Here is a 24,890-nt window from a genome sequence, read left to right as displayed (position 1 = left end):
TCGGTTTACCCGGAGTCCGGCGATGGTCTGACCGGCAGGGTAAATTCTGCAGAGAACCAGGCAGCACACGGCTTGAGCTGGCAGGGGGGATAGATGAGACGGCCCTTGTCATGACATGACAAGTTGTTCCACAGCATGACGATCGCATCCACCTTACACTGAGAGACAAACCCCTAATGGCGCAGGGCAACCAGACTGTTGGCCAGCCTAATGACGTGGTCATAACCAGCTTGGCCATCTGGTCCCACACTCTCTATCTGTGCATGAAAAGAAATGAATAAACTCCTCTATCATCAATGTCAAATAAATTTGACCAACATGAAAGGAATTATTTATCACAAAATAAACCCAAAATGAAATATCAACATCATCACACACCATAAAATCTCAGTTTACACAGTGTGTTTATGGGTATTCATTTACCTGGCTCTGAGTGGACAAGGCAGGAGAGGAGGACTCAGCTACTGAGACTGTCTGGGATGAGGACAGACCAGGAGAGTGTAGGGCCGCTGTCTGTTCCTGAAGGGGCTGCAGGTCAGTGCCCTCGAGCTCCATGAATTCAATGGGCTCATCAGGGCATATATCCTCAAACCCCTCATCACCCTCCAGATCACCCCGCAGGTCTTCTTCCCGAATCCCATCTGGAATATCAGGATATACACCTACGTCTTCCTCAAACGCTCTGCTGGTTTGAGAATATAAGTATTCCACACCAATGAGCTCTCCTGTAGAAATACAGAGTGTATCACATAGATGTTTTAATAACACATGGGTGAAAAGCAGCTAAAGTAAAATGTCTTCATGAACACAATCCCTGTGTATTCACCAGGGCTGGTGTAATCCTGTGCCAGTTTCAGAGCCAGAAGCTGCTGGCTCAGTGCATTGCAGTACTGCAGGAGCTGGCCGGCATAGCAGATTTCCTCCCTACTGGCACCTTCCACAGCAGCGACCCCACGTGCCTCGTTCCACTGCACCAGTCCTTCCAACAGGTACATTTGAAAATGCAAGGCATTTGCACTTGTACCTAAAAACAAATTCAGATCACCATGAAAAAAAACATACAGTGCAAATATTCACAAACAAACAACAGACGCTATTTTTGTGTAATGCAAACCTGGCACGAAGCGATTCAGGTGCAAGTGGAACAACTCCAGGGATGTTGAGCCACATGCACAACGGTACGAGGGAAGAATGACCCCATCCTTGGTCACCTGTCCTGTCTTCCTGTACAGCTGTACACCTGGCGGGTCCTGGATGCACTCTTAAGTGGCGCTGCTGGGGTCGCCAGATCTCCTGCATCCTCTGCTGGTCAAGGAGCTTGATGCCCATGGTGTCCGTTGGCCCCATGAAGTCCATAAGCAGCTTCTCAATGAGCTGCTTAGTCTCCTGGGCTCCTCGAGTGCGGCGGCGGCGACAATGCTTTGCTAGTTCTTTGGCGGTGGGCTCGCCCGCCTGTCGCCCGCTTGGCCTCCTTCAGCCTCTCCACATCCAAAGCATCCCATTCAAAGATGCAAGAGGTGAGGCGTTTCATGAAGGGGGTAAAGCGGGTGGCTGTCTGTGGTCACTCCTACTGCAAACCTCCGCATGAAGTGCCACACATCCAGCCTGACAATCAGCTGGTCCCAATCACTAAACATTGCAGCCGCCTTTCCTTTCCCGGTGGCAGAGCAACAGTCCCGGTCCACATAGAGGACTTGGGGAGGAGCTTCCCCAGCTCTCCGGTAGCGCTCCACGAGTCCAGAGCACATGGGGAGTAGGCCATCACCCTCTGCCTCAGTGAGGACACACATGAGGACCTGCCCAAACTCGTTACCCACATTTGTGGCCCATGCTGCTGTGCCAGCAGCCTTACCAGCCAGTTTCTTAGTGACCTAAAATAAGATGAAAAGAAGTATATGGAAAGACCTGTCAGTTTACATTGAAAAAATTATAATTTTGTGACAGAAAAAAACACGACAACAAAAAGGTGACCTAGCCTACACCTATCTCTACTAATGGTGATGTTATGAGCATGAGCTTCTTACCTTTTTAGTGGAATCCATTTTCAGGATGGTTCCATAGATGGAGGTCACCCTGGCCTTTAGTTCCGGCAGCCTGGTCAGCACGTCTTTGGCATAAACTGACAGCAGGTCCTGGATGCACTCTAAGTGGCGCTGCTGGGGTCGCCAGATCTCCTGAATCCTCTGCTGGTCAAGGAGCTTGATGCCCATGGTGTCCATAAGCAGCTCCTCAATGAGCTGCTTGGTCTACTGGGCCCCACGAGTGCGGTGGCGGCAATGCCTCGCTAGTTCTTTGGCAGTGGGCTCGCAGCCTGTTGCCCTCTTGGCCTCCTTTAGCCTCTCCACATCTGAAGCATCCCACTCAAAGATGCATGCAGAGGGTTTTTCATAAAGAGGCTCTACAGCGGGTGGCTGTCTGTGGTCATTCCTATGGCAAACCGCCGCATGAAGTGCCACACATCCAGCCTGACAAGCAGCTGGTCCCACTCTGCGAACATTGTGGCCGCCTTTCCTTTGTCCGTGGAAGAGCAGCAGTCCCACGTAAAGGACTTTTGGAGGAGCTTTTCCAGCTCTGCAGTAGCGCTCCAAAAATCCAGAGCACATGGGAAGCAAGCCATCACCCTCTGCCTCTGTGAGGACACGCATAAGAACCTTTCCAAACTCATTGCCCACGTCTGTGACCCATGCAGCTGTTCCTGAAGCCCCACCAGCATGTTTCTTAGTGACACGAGCGATGGCCTCCTTCTAGTCGACAGCAGGCCACGACTGTCCCAGGGTGGGATCTCTCCTGTATGAAGCAGCACTGGCAGTCTCACATCAGAGCATCTCACTGGCTCACAGCAGAATAGGCGACCGTTCATTCTTCTCTGTTTCTGCGCATGCCCAGTAGCGCCTTTGCGCATACCCAGTTGTACAAATGAGCCACCCTTAAGTCGCAGGTTCGAATCCCGACCGAAGCATTCATTTTCAGCCAGGGCAAGCGCTCTAACCCGTGCATAAATATTAAAATCTGTTATGTTAAACATTATATTATATTTATATTATGCCTATTTTATATGTCAATGTATAAATAAAAGTTACATGCTGTGTATTATTTGTTTCACCTTTTTCTTCAGTAAAATAAATATCAATTAAATATCAGTTGTTGTTGTTGATGTATAGATGCAGAAAACACCACAGCAGTAGGCTACAGTGTGAAATAGATTATTTATTTTAAACTACAATACAATACAATAAAACATGATAATAATAATAATAAACCATCAGAGCAGACACATGGCATAACTGTTTCTGTGCAGAGATGCAGAACAGTGGCACAAGGCTTTTTTTTTTTTTTTTAAACACATCAATCACAGCAGACAGACACATATTATAAGAGCTCAGTACAGACATGACTAATCTAGTCAAACGCTCGATAATCCGAGCTGCTGATTGGCCCAAAGCTGAAAACGCTCGATAAAGGCTCGATTATCCGAGCTGCTGATTGGCCCAAAACTGAAAACGCTCGATAAAGGCTCGATTATCCGAGCTGCTGATTGGCCCAAAGCTGAAAACGCTCGATAAAGGCTCGATTATCCGAGCTGCTGATTGGCCCAAAGCTGAAAACGCTCGACAAACGCTCGATTACACTAACCGCTGATTGGCTGGCATCAAATTGTCTCTGCTGGCATCCAGAGACCATTGCTGGGCATAGAGCGCAAGGATGACACGCAAATTCGTGAGGCGTTCCTCGTTTTTATTAATTATGAATTATGAATTTACTGTAATTATTCAGGTTTTACACTGTATCAACTGAAAAACCCAGTGTTTACGCGTGCAGTACGCAGGCCAACCGCTGGAAGGCAGCATCGCACTGGCAGTCTCGCACTAGACTAGAGCGTCTCACTGGCTCACAGCTGAATTCATCTTCAGCTCGGGTTCAAAGTTGTTACAGGAAAAGAAACTGTTTGCTTTCAAGAAGAACAAAAATGGTGTAAATATTCGCAATGACTGCATTTAACATCCTGCTGTTTCCTTAATTTGTGTCTTAATTTGACAGTTATTAATGTTTAAGCATCGTTAATGTTAACTCTGAATCTTCATTCCTTTCGACTCAAAACCATCAGAAATCGACACGAATTTAATCCAGTATGATTATATAGGATTACTTCTAATGTATAAAATAATTAAAATGCACATACCATCCATGTGTCGTTTCATAGATGTCTGTCAAATTTTCGTTTTCCTTGGCTCTTTTTTATTTTGTAACGTTACCTGAAAACGTTAAACTTAAACGTTGTAACTTGTTACTAAATAAATGTTGTCGCGCGATCTTGCTTCGTAATTCAGAGGAATTACATGACAAAAGTTCTCCGCTGCATTCAAGACGAAAACTTTTCTTCTTTCGAGCATCATCTGACAGATCAGATTGTAGACCAGAAACATCTTAAAATTCCATGTTTAAAACGACATTATGCTAGATTTGAGAGATTGTCTAAATTGTGTATTGCAAAAACTAATCTCAAGGAGTAGTTACATCTGTAAATATGACTGGATGTCATTTGTCAATCATTGTATTTCTCTAGACATCAGTTTAAACATTCATAACAATTATATGCATTTTAGAGAGTAGGCTACTGTAAGTGAAAAGAAAGCAAGAAACACATACAGGTTAATTTTTTCATAAAAAAAAAAACCTTATTCCAAAATGGATTAAATTAGTTATTTTCCTCAAAATTCTACAAACAATAGGGGGAGAGCAGGGGAAAAAGTAACATTTTTCAGAAAAACATAATTTGAAAAGATAATGCTTTAGACAGAGATATATTTTTGTTGTGGTCAGACACTCGCAAGTGTGATCTATGAATACCAGGTGGTATTTAAAAAAAATGTAGAACGACTTCAGTATAATTTCACTTTGAACTTAAGACTGCTCATGTTACTCTCGACCCCGTCAGTTGGGACGAAAGTAACTCACAGGTGGGTCAAAAGTAACAACAATATACAAGCTAGATTTTTTTTGTGTGTCACTCTTGTTTTTTTTATTAGCCTAAATATACATGAGTATGACCTTGTTAACATGTAACTGCAAACATATTTTGGCCTTTATCTTTGCAAAACATTTTTAATTTACATTTTCATTTTAAATTCTCTGTTTCATCAATGTTTCAAAAGTAACCCAACAGTACAAACTTGAATTGGTTAGAATATTTTTGTAAATCTATTTTATTAAATGTTTTTTCAACACGAAAAATATGAAAATTAAATTAAATTAGCATAATATAAATTCTCAACATAATGTAACAATAGTCATTTTTCACTATAGAACTCCTGACATTTAAACCCGATTTAGCCTACTTTTATACTGAAAAACTCTGACAAGGCAAACTTCAGGGTGTGATACAGCACTTAATAACCTATAGATTGATCATTACTGTGTGACACATGAAACGAAAAACACAACTTGTAGTAATTAGAAAAAAGTACCGCTTCAGTAATTTACTTATCGTACTCGAAAACTGCTTTCCGGACCTAACCACGGGAAACGATGACGAAATCACGTGATATTTGGCAGCTCCGTCAAAAGGTTGCGTAGGCTACTGGACGTGCTGTCATAGCTTCAAATGCTAATACAGTCAGGGCACTGTGTTACTTTCGCCCCGGTTCTCCCCCTACAGGCCAAAAGTTTGGAAACATTACTATTTTTAATGTTTTTGAAAGAAGTTTCTTCTGCTCATCAAGCCTGCATTTATTTGATAAAAAATACAGATTTTTTTTAAATATTGTGATATATTATTACAATTTAAAATAATTGGTTTTCAATTTATTATACTTAAATTATCATTTAAACCTGTAATGCAAAGCTGAATTTTCAGGATCAATACTCCAGTCTATCACATGGTCCTTTAGAAATCATTCTAATATGATTCATTATCAAAGTTGGAAACAGTTCTGCTGCTTAATATTTTGTCATAACCTGTGATACTTTTTTAGGATACTTTGATGAATAAAAAGTAAAAAAAAAGAAGAAAAAAAAAAAGAAGCAAATGTTTTAAAAATAGAAATCTTTTGTAACAACAATATACTGGTCATTAATTTGGGGTCCGTAATTTTTTCTTTCTTTTTTTTAAATAAATCAATACTTTTATTCAGCAAGGATGTGTTAAAATGATAATAAGTGATAGTAAAGTAGATTTATATTATTAGAATTTTATTTTATTTTTTTGAATAAATTCAGTTCTTTTTAATCTTTTATTCTTCAAATATATTAGGCAGCAGAACTGTTTCCAACACTCATAATAAATCAGAATATTAGAATGATTTCTAAAGGATCATGTGATAGACTGGATGTCACATGACACTGAAGACTGGAGTAATGATCCTGAAAATTCAGCTTTGCATCACAGAAAAAATTAATAATTTAAAGTATAATAAATTGAAAACCAATTATTTTAAATTGTAATAATATATCACAATATTACTCTTTTTTTTCTGTATTTTTGATCAAATAAATGCAGGCTTGATGAGCAGAAGAAACCTCTTTCAAAAACATTAAAAAATAGTAATGTGTCCAAACTTTTTTTTAAATGCCAAGTTTTCACAGCTTTTTTTCTATTGGATCAATTTGAATATATGAACAATTATTCATTTTAATATATATACTTTTATTAAAAAGCAAAATAATCACCATCAATCTCGTGTTTACATTTCAGGTAGCAAATTCAGGAGAATCAAAGGTGTGTTTACCAAATTTTTACACCAAAGCAGCTGAAATCATCATTTGTACAGCCACTATATAATAAGGACAATAAGACAGACAACTGGGAAGGAGAGAGAATGAGATGCCATGCATATCAAGCACAGAAAGACTTATTTAATATTCTTGACGTTATCATACTTAAAAGAAAAGAATGCAACCAAGGTTTTAGAAGTATATCACCGCCTGAATGACAAAATCTCAGGCACACTCTTAATGAAACGTCATAGTAATCCAATCATTTTGTGGTTTATCTATGATGCCTGCAAAGTTGGTTATTTTTTCTTTTTAAACAGGCAGGGAATGGTCTGTCTCTAGAATGTGTAACTTTTGTTCTTTTAGGTCACTTTTAGGAAAATTGCTGCTGCTGCATCTGGTTCAAATGTGTGGACCGCAAATTTGGATAACAGCCTCACTTTCTCATGAACATGTGCACTAATTTTCTGCTTTATCTGCAGGAAGGACTGGTGTAGTAGAACAAACCCTTTGCAAATGCTGCATGCAAACCTGCAAAGACAGTTTATGGGCTAGAAAATCTAAGGATTACACTAGTGTGGTAAAGTACATGGATAATGCATTTACACATCTCTCTCTGTGTTGGTAACAAGTTGCTATAAAGGCTACCTGCATTGTTTTAGCATTTTACTCACCTCCTTCTCAACATCCTACATTAAAAAAAAACAAAAAAAACACATCAGCTACAATCATGTTTGATTGTGTTTTATTTGTTGTAAAATACACCTTGAAAGTCTCTTTCCATGAATGTTAACCACAGGCTTTATTTTGCTCCTAAATTGAAACCCATGGCTTAGAAATGCTACTTCTCTTGCAGGTTTTGGTCTACAAACAGCTCTAGAAAGTATAGCGGCAAAAGGAACAGCTGCTGCCGTCGAGCCCACAAGAGGAGGTTTGCCTTGATCACGCTGTACTGCCTGTCCGGATGCATACTGCTGAATGGCTAACTCAGAGGTTGAGTGGCCAAAACCACCGGAAACTTCTCATGGTGGACGGGATCTAGTTGGTTCAGGATATCCAGTGACCAGGACCGGCACTCAAGGTACTCAGTAGCCATGCCATGCTCTGACGGGTTGTCCCACAGAGTGACAATCTCATCTACTTTCTCCTGAGTGACGAAGCCCTGATGGCACAGTTCAACCAGTCTGTTTGCCAGCTTTATGACATGGTCATACCCAGCTTGGCCATCTGGTCCCACACTCTCCTCCAGGGCATCAAAAGAAATGAATACACATTGCAGGTGAGCTCCAAATCCAAGGGGCTCGTCAAAGCTCAAGTCCTCAAACCCTTCATCCCCCCCTCCTGGTCCTCATCCCGAAGCTCATCTGGGGTGTCAGGATCTGCAGCAAAGTGTTCTTCAAATGTTCTATTGGTTTTGGAATAAAAGTATTGCACACCAATGAGCTCACCTATAGAAAAACAGAGTGCGTAACGCAGATGTTTTAACACATGGGTGAAATACAGCTGCTACCCATAAGTAGCATGTGCATGACCACAATACCTGTGTATTCGCCCGGGCTGGTGTAATCCTGAACCGCCTTGAAGGTCATTGTGCCTATGTACAGAAAAGACAATAATTATTATCTATGTGTGAAAATGATAATGAATATGAAAACAGATGCAAACATGAACAATTAATTAATGAACCTACCACCGGGAGATTGTGAGTTGGTTTAGCTCAAAGAGTTAGCTCAAATAGTTAGTATTCATTGTTAGTTCACAGTGCATTAACTAATGTTAACAAGTATTAGTAAATGCTGAAATTAACAAAGATTAACAAATGCTGTATAAGTGCTGTTAAATATTGCTAACTAATATTAACTAATAAACTTTTTTTGTAAATGTTACTGGAAAAAATACTCATGACTCACCAGTAACTGGGAACATCCTGCGGTGAGCCGGATCCAGCTGGTCCAGGATTTCAAAGGAATCTGTCACTGTCTTGTAGAGCCCATAAGATGTCAGTTGCTGACCGAACCGTCTGTAGTTTGGTGAGCTGCAGATTAGCTTGTAGGACCACATCTGTAGGGTATCCACAAACACAGCAGCCAGAACAACCTAGAAAAAAAAAAAAAATGTATACATACATAATACATATTGAAACAATAAAATTTAAATAATTATATCTACTGATGAGACAAAAAGTACACTTCTGGTGTGAAAACTGTCCCTCAGAATCCGCTGACACCAGCCTTTGAGCTGCCTTCTGCTGCAAGTGATAGTCATCAAAATTAATAAATGTCAGTTTGAAGACGTTTATGGTTACACAATACCATATGTTACTACATTTATTTGTGATCACATGATCAGCTGAGCATGAATTTATTTTTTCACCACACAAGACTCACCCTGTGGCTCCACCTCCATGGCTGAAGCCAACAGATCTTCATCTTAGCTCCTTGTAGACCACAAAGCCCACCAGACAGTCACTCTCACAGCCAGGTAACGTGCCCTCTCTCTGCCTGCACTTTGATGGCTTCTTCAACTTTCTTGAATGTGCAGGCATCCTGGAGAAAGACATCCTTGTTGGCCTTATGAGGGCATCTCTGTCCAGTTTGCCAGCCTCGCGCTTCCACTGATGACCAGACAGGACCATGAGGGAGTAGCCAAGATCATTCGCCAGCATCCAGTTGAAGGTTTTCCCCCTGTACTAACCAAACTCGATGGTACTTTGACTTGTCACCAGCAAGCCATCAAAAGGAATTCCCTCCACCTTGGATAACCCTGACCTTGGCAAGTTGGCCTTCGCCAACACAGCTTACTGGCGTCAGTGAAAATCATGAATGAAACTACTTTATACTGAATTATGTGTTTTAGGCGCGTCAAACGACGTCATCACAACTTTATGAACGGCACGGCATTACCCCAATTTTTTTCCGCTTCTGCATTAAGTAGCCTATACATAGGCTAGGTAAAATGCTTATAATATGCCTCTTTTAAAAAACAATACGAGAAAGAGAAAAATATGCTGACTTTAACGTGCTGCAAAATTGCAGCTTTAAAAAAAATAAGCTTGTGTTTTATTTTGTTTTGTTGTTTAAACGCAATCGTCGGATCAAAACAGCAAGAGAGAGTGTTAATTCGGGGGGAATGGCGTGAATGGCGTCCGAGTCGAAAGCGGCACCGGCGGCCATGGGAGCAACCAGCGCCTCTGAAACAATTCTCCGAGAGCCAACGGGGCGAGGGGTGCCAGGCGCGAAACGATTCCTCCGGAAGCCAATCCGAGCGCCGGGCCTGAAACAATTCGTGGGCCGGCCAATGCGGCAAGGGGAGCCGAGGCGGAGCGCGGTGAAACAATTCGTCCGGCGGCCAATCTGAGAGCGGAGACGGGTGAAACAAATTGCAACAATTCCCCTAAGATCAGTTAACATGTTTCCTTGGAACCATACCAATGTTCTCTGTTGGCCCCCCTGCGCCCAACCCATTCACTGATTATAAATGTTGCGGCCGATCCTCCACTGCTCAAATAATTAATCGCCTTCAAGAAAAAAAAAGGCACAGAGCTACTTTAAATTGAGAAGAAAAAAGTAAAAAAAAACAAATAAATAAAAAAACAAACAATGTAGGCTACTTTAATTGTTTCGCTCTTCAAAAACCCCCACAGAAAACTGCAGGGTCTTAACTACATCTAGTCTTATCGTATCGCGTAGGCTACTAGGACCATAGATTGTAAAACCCCAGATTCCTGCCTAACATTTTCTAATCCCTACCCTATCTATATCTTTTGAGGTGTAGCCGACTGGGCACAAGCTACAAGGCGACTTTAAAAACAAAAACTCAACAACTGTAGGCCATATATAAATGATCACACAGTTTTGAACTGTACCCAACAGAGAAACTATTAAGTCCCGACCCAGAATAACCTCGAAAACAAAAAAAGGGGGGAGAGAGAATGAGAATGTGTCCTGGACTTAAAATGCTTCCCTCCAGGTGACACAAATCAACAAGTTGATTGCAGGTGAGCTAGTTAACACAGGTTAGAATTGGTAATGCTGATAACCAGAACAAAGAAAGCAAAAGGACACTAGGTGCTGCTGCTTCTCAGGGTGCTTCTCATTTCTTATCTGTGCATCCTCGTTTCCTTTCCTCGCGTCTCAGCTCCGCCCCCTGTAGGATACGAGGGAAGGCTGCAAGGAAAGAAAAGGAGGACAGAGTAATCGAGTGAAAGCTTTTTTTATACATTGAAATACTTGACCACTCAAGCATCACTTCACTGCGTCATCAGCAGCGCTCAAAGGATCTGCCCTTATGTTGTTGAAGTTTGTTTATTTAAGAAATTCATAATAAATATTAATAAAGGAAGATAGGCCTACCCTGTTGAAATATGTGATATGTGTGATTATATAAACTGCAAAGGTAAAGTATAATATACAATTACTGTGACCGATGTGAAGGGGGAGGAGAATTTATAGCCTACGTGCGTCACGTTTAGTCGATAAAACTATTCCGCATAGGATACACCTGTGTATCCTCGCTCATAACTCCTCGGGAAGCCTCCCCACTCCTCGATCCTCGACTCCTCGCAGTGCAATTAGAGAATTGAGATGTCCTTCAACAGGGGCGTTTCTAGGTTTAAAAAACATCAGGGGCTGAGCCCTAAACGTCAGGGGCTAGGGTGGGTAACAAGATAACATGATTCGATACAGAGAATAATGTATATTGTAGGCCTATATGCAGGGGGGGCAGACTGGTTAAAAAATTCAGTCCTGGCACTGTAGCCACACCAGCCCACATTACCACACAGACACACACATTCAAATGTGAGGTAGTTAGGGGGATTGGGGGGCATGCTCCCCCGAGAAAATTTTTATTTCTCAGACTTACATATGTACATTTTAAGGTGTTTGACGGCCAACATTTTTTGATAACAATAGCTTTAAAAGCATGTCAGTCGGCAGTAGCATAAATGATTTGTCAAGCAGATAACAGATTCTTAAACATGAGAATGAGGATAAATGTTGAAATGAATGATCCACACTAGAAAATGGAAATGCAGAATGTTTCTGCTTATTGTTGACAATACACAACCACATATTCCAAACAGGAATGGCCTTAAATGAGAAATCTTTCAAGGATTATTTTGCATAGATGTAAACTTTTTAGCATTAAAGATTCGTTTCAGCAACTTGTTTCTTTCTTGAGTTAATCAATGTTTTTGGCACTATTAAATCAGTTCAATTAAATTTCAATTGTTCACTCATAAAGACAGTCACTTGTCACCATTACTGGCCTAATGATGCAAGTTGTGCAAACACAGACAAGCGGAGTGATAGAAACTGTGAAAAGGCTGATGCTGGTGAAATATTCAAACACATTCGAGGACCTTATATATAGGCTACATATCAGAGTTAGGAATACATTGTAATAATGTTAATCAAGCAGACTAAATCACACGACTGCGCAGCAATATTTAAGCACATTATACAAAGGAAATAATACAGATCTAGACAAATTGGGTGGCTTATAGTTAAAAGAATGTCATGAACGATCATTTAGGCTAGATGTAGGCCTATTTTTCACATTTTTGGTCACAAAATATTTAGTTAGTTTTGATGACTTTGCAATATTGATAAAATGTTAGAATATTAATAATGAAAACTGAGTAGGGCTACGCCAAAATGTGTAACATTTATGTAGCCTACAAAGGAATACAAAAGCCCCGACATAGAGTTTTGACGCAGCTTTAATCTCCCTTTTGGTTATTTCAATACTTAATTGACGACAGAACACGACGTTACATGCTAGTTTATTTTGCGTGATACAGGGCGCGCCGCATTTGCGCGTGATTGAGCCGCGATCAAACGGCTGGCACGACGTAAGTAAGTTCGTTTTTCTGAGTTTTACTGACATATAGCCTGACAACATCTGGTGTGACTGAAGACTGTGCGGCGGTGCTGACTGCGTTATTTTTTTTAAACCGGTGCGGCGCGCGCGCCCCCGAAGTTGATCCGTGAGAAACTTGAAACCGGTGCTTGAACTTGAATTCAGGTGACTCATTAACACTCACGCTACTGTCCACGCCCTGCTCTCACGGCTCGTGGACTCGTGCTGCTTGCCACTTTGCCTAATAATAATGATCAATAAATTAATTTTTTTGAGATCCGGGGCTATAAAAAAAACATCCGGGGCTGAAGCCCCGGAGGCCCATGTCTAACGACGCGCCTGTCCTTCAAGATGGCTGAGCTCGATCGGTTTCCGGGTCATAGGATGGAGGACAGCGGAGCGAGGAGACGAGGAGGGATATTGAGAAGAAGTACCCTCAATATACCTTCTCATTTCCTCGCTCCTTCGTCCTATGACCCGAAAACTGATCGAGCTCAGCCATCTTGAAGGGGATCTCAATTCTCTAATTGAGGAATGAGGAGTGAGGAAGCTTCAAGAGGAATTATGAGCGAGGATGCACAGGTGTATCTTTTGCGGAAGTCTTTCTTGTCAAGAAACCTGTCACAGGTATGAATGATCCTCCCCCTTCACATCTGTCACAGTAATTTTGTATTTATGCTTTACCTTTGCAGTTTAAATAAATATATCACACATATATCAACAGGGCATCTAGCTTTATTAATACATTTATTATTTTCTTAACCAAACTTTAACAACATATGGGCAGATACTTTGCAGCTGATGACGCAGTGAAGTGACGCTCGAGTGATCAAGAATATCCCAATATACAAAAAAGCTTTTATTCCTCCGTCCTCATTTTCTTCCCTGGCATCCTACAGGGGGTGGAGCTGAGACACGAGGATGCACAAAATAAGAATTGAGAAGTACCCACTGCCTCCCAGAAAAGGGTAAATACTTACTATAGCTTCTCTAACAAAGTCACTACGACATCAGTTTATTGCATGTGGCCTCACTCAGAAGAAATTGCAGTCCAGAAGGTTGGTGGAGCCTAGAATCATCACTGCCTTTTAACCCACTAGCAACTGCCTAGGTGAGGAGTTGTAACCTAAAGTTGTAAAATGAATCAATTGGATTTCCCTAATATATTGAACATTGCTGTTGTGACTTATGCTTATAGCTGGCTGTTGAAGGTTTTGGTGAAATTGCAAAAAATAACTTGTTGTTATAGTCTTTAAAGCGTCAATTAATGTCACGGTTGTCTGGCAAAGTTTTTCTTTTCTTCTTTTTTTTTGGTCAGTGCATTCATCGTCATTAATTGAAGCACTAGTCTTGCCTTCAGTTCTACTTCAAGTGGCTGTGACGTTTTTCATTTCTTGAAGGCCTTATTTGAGTATTATTTTGAGACATTGCAATTCGAAATAAACGCGCACATGGAACAAATTTCGAATTTGTAAGTTAAAGAAACTGAATGTAAGTTTTTACCCTGAAATATTTGTTTCAAGAATCAAGATCATTCTAATGAACACTGACTTATAATACGGTGTAAAGCTCCCTCTAGTGACAAACGTTGTGTTACTAGCTTGATGTTTTTAAAGGGATAGCCATTATTTACTCTCACTGTCGCCGTCGTATTCTAATGCCATATGAGCTTCTTTCTTTTTCAGACCACAAAAGGAGATTTTTGCATTCGTCCATATAATGGCAGTGAACAGTGACTTGCTTCAATGCTTTAAAAGAAGAAAAAAAGAAAAGAAAGAAAAAGCGCCGACTATAAAATCAGGAATTGAACATCAAATAATGGTCTTATTTTAATGAGGCGAATGCTAAATGTTGAAAATGGTTTAAAGGTTGCTGCAAATGTATTATTCGTATCAGAATCGTAATATGGCCATTCATGAGGGGCACGTGAAATTATACTCATCTTCGTTGGTTAAAATGAATATTTCTCAGGGTGAGGGTTTTTGGGTCAGGCGAAACTGGGAAAACAATTACTTTTTTTTTTCTTTTTTTTTTTACATGCATTTAATACCAAAGCTGCATTTATTTGATCAAAAATACAGTGAAGACATTAATATTGTGAAACATTATTACCATTTTTAATTAACTGACCGCAAACAAAACTTAAACGTTGTTACTAAATAAATGTTGTCGCGCGATCTGTCTTCGTAATTCAGAGGAATTACATGACAAAAGTTCTCCGCTGCATTCAAGACGAAAACTTTTCTTCTTTCGAGCATCATCTGACAGATCAGATTGTAGACCAGAAACATCTTAAAATTCCATGTTTAAAACGACATTATGCTAGAGTTGAGAGATTGTCTAAATTGTGTATTGCAAAAACTAATCTCAAGGAGTAGTTACATCTGTAAATATGACTGGATGTCATTTGTCAATCATTGTATTTCTCTAGACATCAATTTAAACATTCATAACAATTATCTGCAATTTTTAGAGAGTACTGTGAGTGAAAAGAAAGCAAGAAACACATACAGGTTAATATTTCTTCATTTAAAAAAATTAAGAAATTTGTATATGAACAATTATTCATTTTAATATATATACTTTTATTAAAAAGCAAAATAATCACCAATCAATCTCGTGTTTACATCTCAGGTAGCAAATTCAGGAGAATCAAAGGTGTGTTTACCAAATATTTACACCAAAGCAGCTGAAATCATCATTTGTACAGCCACTATATAATAAGGACAATAAGACAGACAACTGGGAAGGAGAGAGAGTGAAATGCCATGCATATCAAGCACAGAAAGACTAATTAAACATTCTTGACGTTGTTATCATATATCACCGCCTGAATGACAAAATCTCAGGCACACTCTTAATGAAACGTCATAGTAATCCAACCATTTTGTGGTTTCTCTATGATGCCTGCAAAGTTGGTTATTTTTTCTTTTTAAACAGGCAGGGAATGGTCTGTCTCAGAATGTGTAACTTTTTAGTTCTTTTAGGTCACTTTTAGCAAAATTGCTGCTGCTGCATCTGGTTCAAATGTGTGGACCGCAAATTTGGATAACAGCCTCACTTTCTCATGAACATGTGCACTAATTTTCTGCTTTATCTGCAGGAAGGACTGGTGTAGTAGAACAAACCCTTTGCAAATGCTGCATGCAAACCGGCAAAGCCAATTTATGGGCTAGAAAATCTAAGGATTACACTAGTGTGGTAAAGTACATGGATAATGCATTTACACATCTCTCTCTGTGTTGGTAACAAGTTGCTATAAAGGCTACCTGCATTGTTTTAGCATTTTACTCACCTCCTTCTCAACATCCTACATACAAAAAAAAAAAACACACACATCAGCTACAATCATGTTTGCTTGTGTTTTATTTGTTGTAAAATACACCTTTGAAAGTCTCTTCCATGAATGTTAACCACAGGCTTTATTTTGCTCCTAAATTGAAACCCATGGCTTAGAAATGCTACTTCTCTTGCAGGTTTTGGTCTACAAACAGCTCTAGAAAGTATAGCGGCAAAAGGAACAGCTGCTGCCGTCGAGCCCACCAGAGGAGGTTTGCCTTGATCACGCTGTACTGCCTGTCCGGATGCATACTGCTGAATGGCTAACTCAGAGGTTGAGTGGCCAAAACCACCAGAAACTTCTCATGGTGGACGGGATCTAGTTGGTTCAGGATATCCAGTGACCAGGACCGGCACTCAAGGTACTCAGTAGCCATGCCATGCTCTGACGGGTTGTCCCACAGAGTGACAATCTCATCTACTTTCTCCTGAGTGACGAAGCCCTGATGGCACAGCTCAACCAGTCTGTTTGCCAGCTTTATGACATGGTCATACCCAGCTTGGCCATCTGGTCCCACACTCTCCTCCTGGGCATCAAAAGAAATGAATACACATTGCAGGTGAGCTCCAAATCCAAGGGGCTCGTCAAAGCTCAAGTCCTCAAACCCCTCATCCCCCTCCTGGTCCTCATCCCGAAGCTCATCTGGGGTGTCAGGATCTGCAGCAAAGTGTTCTTCAAATGTTCTATTGGTTTTGGAATAAAAGTATTGCACACCAATGAGCTCACCTATAGAAAAACAGAGTGCGTAACGCAGATGTTTTAACAACACATGGGTGAAATACAGCTGCTACCCATAAGTAGCATGTGCATGAACACAATACCTGTGTATTCGCCCGGGCTGGTGTAATCCTGAACCACCTTGAAGGTCATTGTGCCTATGTACAGAAAAGACAATAATTATTATCTATGTGTGAAAATGATAATGAATATGAAAACAGGTTCATTAATTAATTGTTCATGTTTGCATCTACCACCGGGAGATTGTGAGTTGGTTTAGCTCAAAGAGCTTTAATTTTGTCCGAGCCATGATTCCGGGGCTGCCCGGGACCATCCTTTAGTCCCTTATGATGGCAGCCCATCGGTTTACCCGGAGTCCGGCGATGGTCTGACCGGCAGGGTAAGTTCTGCAGAGAGCCAGGCAGATGGCTTCTCCCACACGGCTTGTGCTTGGCCACTGAGCCGGTCCACCTACACCAAGGAAGCATCTGCAAAGTGAAAAAGGATCAAACAAGTGAATAACATTGGTTACGAGACCGGTTATGATGATTGTAGCCAAAATACAAAGAACTTTCAAGAGAATCAAATGATAACGAAGTAACAAAGTGAGAAAAACAACAGAAACCAGTACCTCTTCAGACTTTCAGTGCCAGGGGTCACATTGGCCTTTAAATGGCTGACCTTGAAGCGACCCTTCAGTTGTCTGTCACGGTGGCAGGGGGGATAGATGAGACGGCCCTTGTCATGATCTGACAAGTTGTTCCACAGCATGACGATCTCATCCACCTTACACTGAGAGACAAACCTCTGATGGCGCAGGGCAACCAGACTGTTGGCCAGCCTAATGACGTGGTCATAACCAGCTTGGCCATCTGGTCCCACACTCTCCATCTGTACATGAAAAGAAATGAATAAACTCCTCTATCGTCAATGTCAAATAAATTTACCAACATGAAAGGAATTCATTATCACAAAATAAACCCAAAATAAAATTTCAACATCACACACCATACAATCTCAGTGTACACAGTGTGTTTATGGGTATTCATTTACCTGGCTCTGAGTGGACAAGGCAGGAGAGGAGGACTCAGCTACTGAGACCGTCTGGGATGAGGACAGACCAGGAGAGTGTTGGGCCGCTGTCTGTTCCTGAAGGGGGTGCAGGTCAGTGCCCTCGAGCTCCATGAATTCAATGGGCTCATCAAGGCATATATCCTCAAACCCCTCATCACCCTCCAGATCACCCTGCAGGTCGTCTTCCTGAATCCCATCTGGAATATCAGGATCTACACCTACGTCTTCCTCAAATGCTTTGCTGGTTTAGGAATACAAGTATTCCACACCAATGAGCTCTCCTGTAGAAATACAGAGTGTATCACATAGATGTTTTAATAACACATGGGTGAAAAGCAGCTAAAGTAAAATGTCTTCATGAACACAATCCCTGTGTATTCACCAGGGCTGGTGTAATCCTGTGCCAGTTTCAGAGCCAGAAGCTGCTGGCTCAGTGCATTGCAGTACTGCAGGAGCTGGCCGGCATAGCAGATTTCCTCCCTACTGGCACCTTCCACAGCAGCGACCCCACGTGCCTCGTTCCACTGCACCAGTCCTTCCAACAGGTACATTTGAAAATGCAAGGCATTTGCACTTGTACCTAAAACAAATTCAGAACACCATGAAAAAAAACACATACAGTGCAAATATTCACAAATAAACAACAGATGCTATTTTTGTGTAATGCAAACCTGGCACAAACCTGGCGATTCAAGTGCAAGTGGAACGAGGGAAGAATGACCCCATCCTTGGTCACCTGTCCTGTCTTCCTGTACAGCTGTACACCTGGCGGGTCCTGGATGCACTCAAAGTGGAGCTGCTGGGTCCGCCAGATCTCCTGCATCCTCTGCTGGTCAAGGAGCTTGGAACATCTACATGTGCAGCAAGTAGATCTTCATCAGACTGTTCCTCTACTGCAGAAGCTGAGCTGGAGGCGGCCACTGTTAATATCAGGATGAAGGGTGTTAATAATCAGTCAACTCACCTTTATTTATAAAGCGCTTTATACAATATAGATTTTTTTCAAAGCAGCTTAACCGTAATAAACAGGGAAATAACAGAATCAATGATGCAAACTTTATCAGATGTGATGATTCACATTCTATTTGGAAGCAGCTCTAAAAAGACAGTGTCATTATTAAGCTCAAGTCAGCTGAATTACAAGACAAAAATCCCAAAACAAACAAATAAAGAGATCAGTGAGATTCATGCCTGGAGGCGCTGATGCCATCTTCTTAGCATCTCTTTTCCTGATGTAGATCTGCAGAGCATCCATTTTGGTACCCGGTCAGGCTTCCTGTTTCCTAACCCACTTGGTGAAGCTGAAAAGGAGGGACACACATTTAAATCAAGCCCCAACACAACACATTCTTAACTGAATTGAGAATTATGTCATCCTCTGTTAAACATGTAAATCATACCCCTATCCACTGCCTCATACAGGTCCTTGAAGGACATGCTGGCAAATTTACCAAAGCCTATTCGCATCATGTCCTCCTGGGCTGGTGTGCCAGTGCCCTCTCGAACCCGGCGCTCGCTGATGGCAGCCATCATGTCAGGGAACAGGGCAGCATATCGCAGCAAGGCATCCTTGTTCCTCATGATGGCAGACTGGGTGGTGTCTCCTCCCTCACGCTCCCGTTGATGGACGGCCAGCACCATGGATGCATATCCAATGTCATTGGATAGCAACCATTTTAGGGTTTTACCCCAGTACTGGCCGAACTGCAGGGCGCTCTCGCTCAGCACAAGGTGGTGACTTGATGTGTCATCTCCTTGTGCTGACACACGAGCGATGGCCTCCTTCACCCTTAAAGCAGGCCATGAGCGTCCCGGAGTGGGATTTCTCCTGTATACCGCAGCGAGGGCCGCTGCCTCAGAAGAGGGCTTAAAGGCCTATTTATACTTCTGCGTCTGACCTACGCCGGAGCCTCTACGCTGTAGGCAACGCGTTGGTTTTAATTTATACTTCTGCGTTGTTGTCCGCGTTGACGCGCAATTACTCATGCAGAGGGACCATGTGGAACCCGAGGGAGGGGTTCTAGCAGACCAATCACAGCGCTTGCGTCCGTGTAGAATTGACACGTTGTTAAATTTTTGGAGAGGTGCGCATCAGGGTACGCGCGCTAAACACAGCCTACGACGTAGCTACGGCGTAAGTTCGAAGCAGAAGTATAAATAGGCCTTAAGGGTGAGCTCACCAGTGGGCGCTCTCCTAAATTCAGGATTGAAATCCATTTTCTACAAGACACACACACACAAATGACAATCAAATCAAAACGGTCAAATTATCTTTATATTGTAATCATTACGATCAAAACCTGTAATAATTGCTTTAGAAACATCATTGCTTCTGTCTAAATGAATGCATGATGTTTACTAACTGCATGACTTGTATTATCCTAGAACTGTACATGGACATTATTATGACAGTCACCTCTGATAACAGATAATATCTTGTATGTATATATAAAATATCTTGTTATCTAGAAACGTGCATTTTCTGTAAAGCTGCTTTGAAACGATGTGTAGTGAAAAGCGCTATACAAATAAATGTGAATCGAATTTAATACTTTAAAATAATCAGAGGAACATAGACAACCACACAGCCTTGCAAAATTAATCAGTTTTACTAAAGTAACTGTATTATAATAACAGTACGACAACAGTACAGTAACCACAAACTTACCATTGCTTAACAAGTAAAATTTCTGGCAAAATGCTTACATTTTTTCAAAATATTAATTTGAGGCACATAAAATCTTACAAAACCACACAGAATTGCAGAAAATTAACCATGGTTTTTCACACAGTAACTATAGATCAAGAAAATAAATCAACACGACAAAGCCATTGCTTCATATTAATATTCATGATCATTCAACCATGACATTTGGATTAAATGCGTATACGAAAAAGAATAATAATGCAAACAGGTGTTCACCCTCACCTCTTAATTTATGAAAGCTTGACGCTTGAACAGATGATTAAAAAAATCATTGGATCCGTAACAAATCGCTGTCTGTCAAATCAAAAGCAACTGCGTAGGCTAGCTAGTTGCCTACTGTTGCAAAAATTAATCATAGTTTTACTTAAGTAACTATGTATTAAAGTAACAGTAGCCAACAACATCAGTAAAGTAACCACGAACTTTCCATTGCTTTACTAAAATATTCATTCGAGGCACATAAAATCGTACAAAACCACACAGAATTGCGGAAAATTAACCATGTTTAACACAGTAACTATAGCTCAAGAAAATAAATCAACACGACAAAGCCATTGCTTCATATTAATATTCATGATCATATTTCAACCATGACATTCGGAGTAAATGTAAATACGAAAAATAAAAATGCAAACAGGTGTTCGCCTTAACCCTTACTTTATGCACGGTTGGTTGCTTAAAATGGTTGCTTATTCAAATATCGTTGATCAGTAATAAAAACGGTTTAAATGTTCAAAGCACTGCATAGTACTGTTAAGAAATACCTCCCCCACTTAGCAAAACGCGCTCTGTAGCGGTCCCGGCCCACAGGCCAATCAGGATGCAGGCTTAGTGGAACTTTCGAGAAGGACCAATGACAAACCTCACATCATGAAGCTTCGCCGGAGGTTAGGAGACTTTGCAACCACGGTATTGCGTGTCAGCAAGGCAGAAGCCTCAAAGGAGAGGGTAAAGTTCTCCAAACCTCACTGGCCTCCAATAATTTCTTTGGAGGAAAAAGAGAGGAGGAAACTTTATGGAGAGCCTAGAGGAAAGTACATCTCCTCAAACTACCCCATCCACGAGCCAGCGGTGGCCTCCAAAAATGAAAACGGTGAAAGTGTCATGTAAGATCTTTAAACTATAAATCAATGTAAAAGAATGAATTCATATCAAATACAACAAATGTCTAAAATAACTGTCTTTTACAGTTCCTCCATGCACGTCGCTGGCTGTGCTCCCTCCTCCATCAGCTGTGGCTGAGGCGGCCCTTAAATGGGTGCCGAGGGCCACAGCTTGGAGAAGGAAGAAGATTTAAAAGCAAGGCAAAGCCACCCCCGGGGAAGGGATCCTAAGGGGTATCCCTGCAGTCTGTGTGGGAAGCCCAAGCGATTGGAGTTTGGGCACAGCTTCTTCTGCGGAAAAAGCTTCTGTACCACTTCTACCGGCAAGAGAGTTTCACAATGGCTGTCTGAGCAGAAAAGGATTGCAGCTGCAGAAAATGTGACCGATGTGCCCAGGACAACGGCCTGGAGGAGGAAGAAGAGGCCATATCCTTAGGCCTGCTCCAGAAAAGGCCCAAAAAGTGCACGCCAATAACTTGCAGTCTGTGCCAGCAACCAAAAACGAAGGAGTTTGGACACTCACGGTACACTGGAAAAGCCTTTTGTAGCACCTATGAAGGCAAAAGTGTGGAACTCTGCTGGCAGAGCAACGGGCACTTGCTCCTATTGAGTAAATGTCTTGAATTTCTTTTCTTTTTTTGTTAACTAATGTTCTGTTGAAGATTTATTTTAATATTTGTATTTTGTTTGCATTTATTTATTAATTAATCCTTTCTATACATTTTTCTAATGTAAACCATTTAATAAATCTTTTATTACCTTTTTGTACTGTTTCTACTGTTAATTTGTTTTGTTTTAATATTTAGCATTTTGTTTACATTTATATTTTTTATAGTTCTAGTGTGAATTATTTAATAAATAAAATAGAATTTGACTCTGAGATGTATTTAGGGAAACATTAGAATGCTAATGAATAATTTAAATAAAAAGCTTCACAAATAAAAGAAATGGGTAAGACAATTAACAAACTTAATGAAAGCATATAAATGTTCTAAAATAAAGAACAAGCATTTAAGACTATTAACATTGCCTTCGTGAAGGCAGAGAAGCATTCTGAAATAAAGGACTGTTTCATGCTTTTTATGAGGGCAAATAAATGTTCAAAAGTAAAAAACAATTTAGGGAAATTTATATGACTTTCATGAAGGCAGATAAACCTTAAATAAGGTTTTGATATATTAACATGGCATTTATGAGGGCAAGTGAATGTTCTCAAATAAAAGAAGAGTCATTAAATGTTCTAAAATAAATAAGGACAATTTATGACCGTTATGTAGGCATATAAACCTTTTGAAAAAGAACAATCATTTTAGAATAATTACGTGGTCTTTATTAAATGCAAATTGCATTTTGGGGGGGAAATAAATTAATTTATTATTATACATTTTTTATAATAAACCTTTGAAAAATCAAACTCTGGATTTGAATATATGGTATTATAACCTAAAGATGCTATGTGAAAGTTTGAAACAGAAAATAGTGGTTTTCATCTGGCCACTTTCTTGGTAAAGAAAACACATTTTTACTCAAATTAATCAAAATGGATTTATCGCGTTTTAGAACTAAATTCTTCATTTACACACAGACTGACGACCAGCCGCAACTAAGCAGGCAGCCACTGTGGAGAAAGTCCACCTTTCTCAAGTGGTTAAAGGGGTGCCCTTCGTGCCAAAGGACCCCGAGGCTGTGCTGGCTTTCATATTCTGTTCATCCTATTAATTGTGCCATTTCAAACAGGTACAAAAACTACAGGAAGAAGCTGGAAGCAGATGTGCTGGCTCTGAGTGCACCCTTACCTCAGATCAGCATGGTGTCTCACACCCTTGCTTCGTCCACCTACTTATACTACACCCTAAAAGCATGTACTCTTTTTGTGAAGAAAAAGTACATACTTTTGAGTGTGTAGCAGAAGAGTATACAAGCTTTGGGACATACTATCACATCATAAAATAGCATATTTAACGGTCCTCTGTCGCTTAGTTACACGTATCCTGTTACGTAAACTGACCTGTCAATCATCTTGTCAAAGATAAAATCCACCACATTTAACAATTTACAACTGTATCAGAGAGAAATGCAGAAGCACGTTGGATCACCGACCGACCGAACAAAGATGCCTCAAATCTCTCCTAACTTAAATAAATAAAATATTACCTTTCCACTTCCTCCAACAGTAAGCATGGTTTGTTGAGCCAATACACAACGCAAAATACATGAGAAAACCCCAGATCCCTGCCCAACATTTTCTAATCCCTATCCATCTTCTGAGGTGTCCCGGGCACGAGGCGACTTTAAAAGCAAAAACTACTAACAACAGTAGGCCATATAATCAATGGTCACACAGTTTTGAACTGCTTAGCCCCAACAGAAAAACAAGTCCCCAGAATTACCTAAAAAAATAAAAAAGGAAAAATAACAAGAGTGAACTGATGGAGGGATTGAATGTTCAACCCAGCTGGAACTCACCCAACCTAACCGGGAAACTCACGTACAATTTCCAAAATACTCAACCATACTCACCAAGAAGAGGTCAATCAAAAGGGAATACATTTTTTTTTAAAGCATTGAAACATCAATGAAAAACAAAAAAACTCTTCCTAACAAAATTAGACAAGCCCCCATATGTTACAACACTGGATCTATGGAAGCAACAAAGACTGGATTTGTCAATCAAAATAGTTCCACTGAAATATAAAAGAAAATTGGAATGTGGTGTAAGTGCTGCGAGAGAGAGCTGGATTTAATATGCTTCGCTCCAGGTGACACATCAACAAGTTGATTGCAGGTGAGCTACCAGTTTACACCAACAAAAATCACAGGTTAGAATTGGTAAAACTGATAACCAGAACAAAGAAAGCAAAAGGACATAATTCCAAAAAGAAAATTCCAGTAGAGCCTGGAGAGGTCATCTCCTCAAGCCACCCCATCCACGAGCCGGTGGCCTCCAAAACTTAAAACTCTGAAAGTATCAAGTAATACTCAATCAAGTATTCTTTTACAGTTCCTCCATCCGTGCTCCCTCCTCCATCAGCAGCCCTTAAATGAGTGCCAAGGGCCACGGCCTGGAGAAGGAAGTGGACTGAACAAGATTTTTTTTAAATCCCTACAACATGGCAAAGCAACATTGTGCAAATGTTTAACTAACCGCTTCAGGCTCTCCTTTCCATGGCAGGTGGAGGTTTTTCGATTGGGTGGCCTTGAACCTGCCTTGAATCAGCCTGTCCTTGTGCCTCTGCAGATAAGAAACCCCCTGTTTGTCACTGTCCGGCAGTCTGTCCCACAGCTGAACAATGTCAGCAGCTTCCCTATCTGAGACACAAGGCTTTTCTCAGAGCTCGACAAGGTACCTGGCCACGCCAGCCCCACCAGTCCCGTC

The 24,890-nt window shown here is 40.8% G+C and overlaps 4 protein-coding genes across 5 annotated transcripts; all 4 read right to left on the bottom strand.

Moving 5' to 3' along the window:
- Window positions 1-2: 2 nt before the first annotated feature.
- Window positions 3-24,832, bottom strand: LOC309477648 (uncharacterized protein). Its single transcript, XM_082140960.1, has 6 exons — window positions 24,660-24,832; window positions 18,470-19,924; window positions 1,115-1,240; window positions 827-1,024; window positions 424-725; window positions 3-257 (listed from the first exon to the last, which is right to left on the bottom strand). The coding sequence occupies exons 2-6, from the start codon at window positions 18,525-18,527 to the stop codon at window positions 174-176; spliced, it is 768 nt and encodes a 255-aa protein (XP_081997086.1). The 5' UTR covers window positions 18,528-19,924; window positions 24,660-24,832; the 3' UTR covers window positions 3-173.
- Window positions 1,237-3,133, bottom strand: LOC309477652 (uncharacterized protein). The gene is made up of 2 exons (XM_082140965.1): window positions 2,025-3,133; window positions 1,237-1,871 (listed from the first exon to the last, which is right to left on the bottom strand). Exons 1-2 carry the CDS (start codon window positions 2,217-2,219, stop codon window positions 1,503-1,505), a joined length of 564 nt encoding a protein of 187 aa, XP_081997091.1. The 5' UTR covers window positions 2,220-3,133; the 3' UTR covers window positions 1,237-1,502.
- Window positions 7,440-10,212, bottom strand: LOC309477654 (uncharacterized protein). Of its 2 annotated transcripts, none has more exons than XM_082140967.1 (4): window positions 8,899-10,212; window positions 8,622-8,808; window positions 8,252-8,305; window positions 7,440-8,159 (listed from the first exon to the last, which is right to left on the bottom strand). In XM_082140967.1, the coding sequence occupies exons 1-4, from the start codon at window positions 8,974-8,976 to the stop codon at window positions 8,023-8,025; spliced, it is 456 nt and encodes a 151-aa protein (XP_081997093.1). In that variant the 5' UTR covers window positions 8,977-10,212; the 3' UTR covers window positions 7,440-8,022. The 2 variants fall into 2 exon arrangements, with proteins under 2 accessions (XP_081997093.1, XP_081997094.1); XM_082140968.1 differs by having other exon boundaries at window positions 7,440-8,090.
- Window positions 15,922-18,436, bottom strand: LOC309477653 (uncharacterized protein). Its single transcript, XM_082140966.1, has 6 exons — window positions 18,387-18,436; window positions 17,684-18,284; window positions 17,262-17,521; window positions 16,885-17,118; window positions 16,735-16,788; window positions 15,922-16,639 (listed from the first exon to the last, which is right to left on the bottom strand). Exons 2-4 carry the CDS (start codon window positions 17,813-17,815, stop codon window positions 16,968-16,970), a joined length of 543 nt encoding a protein of 180 aa, XP_081997092.1. The 5' UTR covers window positions 17,816-18,284; window positions 18,387-18,436; the 3' UTR covers window positions 15,922-16,639; window positions 16,735-16,788; window positions 16,885-16,967.
- Window positions 24,833-24,890: the final 58 nt, after the last annotated feature.

Source organism: Leuciscus leuciscus (genome assembly GCF_965113295.1).
Source record: "Leuciscus leuciscus genome assembly, chromosome: 16".
NCBI lineage: Eukaryota > Metazoa > Chordata > Actinopteri > Cypriniformes > Leuciscidae > Leuciscus > Leuciscus leuciscus.
Note: the sequence above shows the minus strand (reverse complement) of the source record. Positions and strands in the feature narration are given on the sequence as shown.

Bases quoted from the DNA above. Each gene is read 5' to 3' on its own strand.
- LOC309477652 (XM_082140965.1), bottom strand. From the start codon at position 2,219: ATGGACACCATGGGCATCAAGCTCCTTGACCAGCAGAGGATTCAGGAG. The intron at 1,872-2,024 runs GTAAGAAGCTCA...ATCTTATTTTAG, and splicing joins AAATGGATTCCACTAAAAAG to GTCACTAAGAAACTGGCTGG.
- LOC309477654 (XM_082140967.1), bottom strand. From the start codon at position 8,976: ATGACTATCACTTGCAGCAGAAGGCAGCTCAAAGGCTGGTGTCAGCGG. The intron at 8,306-8,621 runs GTGAGTCATGAG...TTCTGTACATAG, and splicing joins CAGGATGTTCCCAGTTACTG to GCACAATGACCTTCAAGGCG. The intron at 8,160-8,251 runs GTATTGTGGTCA...GTTTTTCTATAG, and splicing joins CAGCCCGGGCGAATACACAG to GTGAGCTCATTGGTGTGCAA.
- LOC309477653 (XM_082140966.1), bottom strand. From the start codon at position 17,815: ATGGAGCTCGAGGGCACTGACCTGCACCCCCTTCAGGAACAGACAGCG. The intron at 17,522-17,683 runs GTAAATGAATAC...TTTCATGTACAG, and splicing joins CCTTGTCCACTCAGAGCCAG to ATGGAGAGTGTGGGACCAGA. The intron at 17,119-17,261 runs GTACTGGTTTCT...TTCACTTTGCAG, and splicing joins GGCACTGAAAGTCTGAAGAG to ATGCTTCCTTGGTGTAGGTG.
- LOC309477648 (XM_082140960.1), bottom strand. From the start codon at position 18,527: ATGCAGGAGATCTGGCGGACCCAGCAGCTCCACTTTGAGTGCATCCAG. The intron at 726-826 runs GTGAATACACAG...GTATTTCTACAG, and splicing joins ACAGGATTACACCAGCCCTG to GAGAGCTCATTGGTGTGGAA. The intron at 258-423 runs GTAAATGAATAC...TTTCATGCACAG, and splicing joins CCTTGTCCACTCAGAGCCAG to ATAGAGAGTGTGGGACCAGA.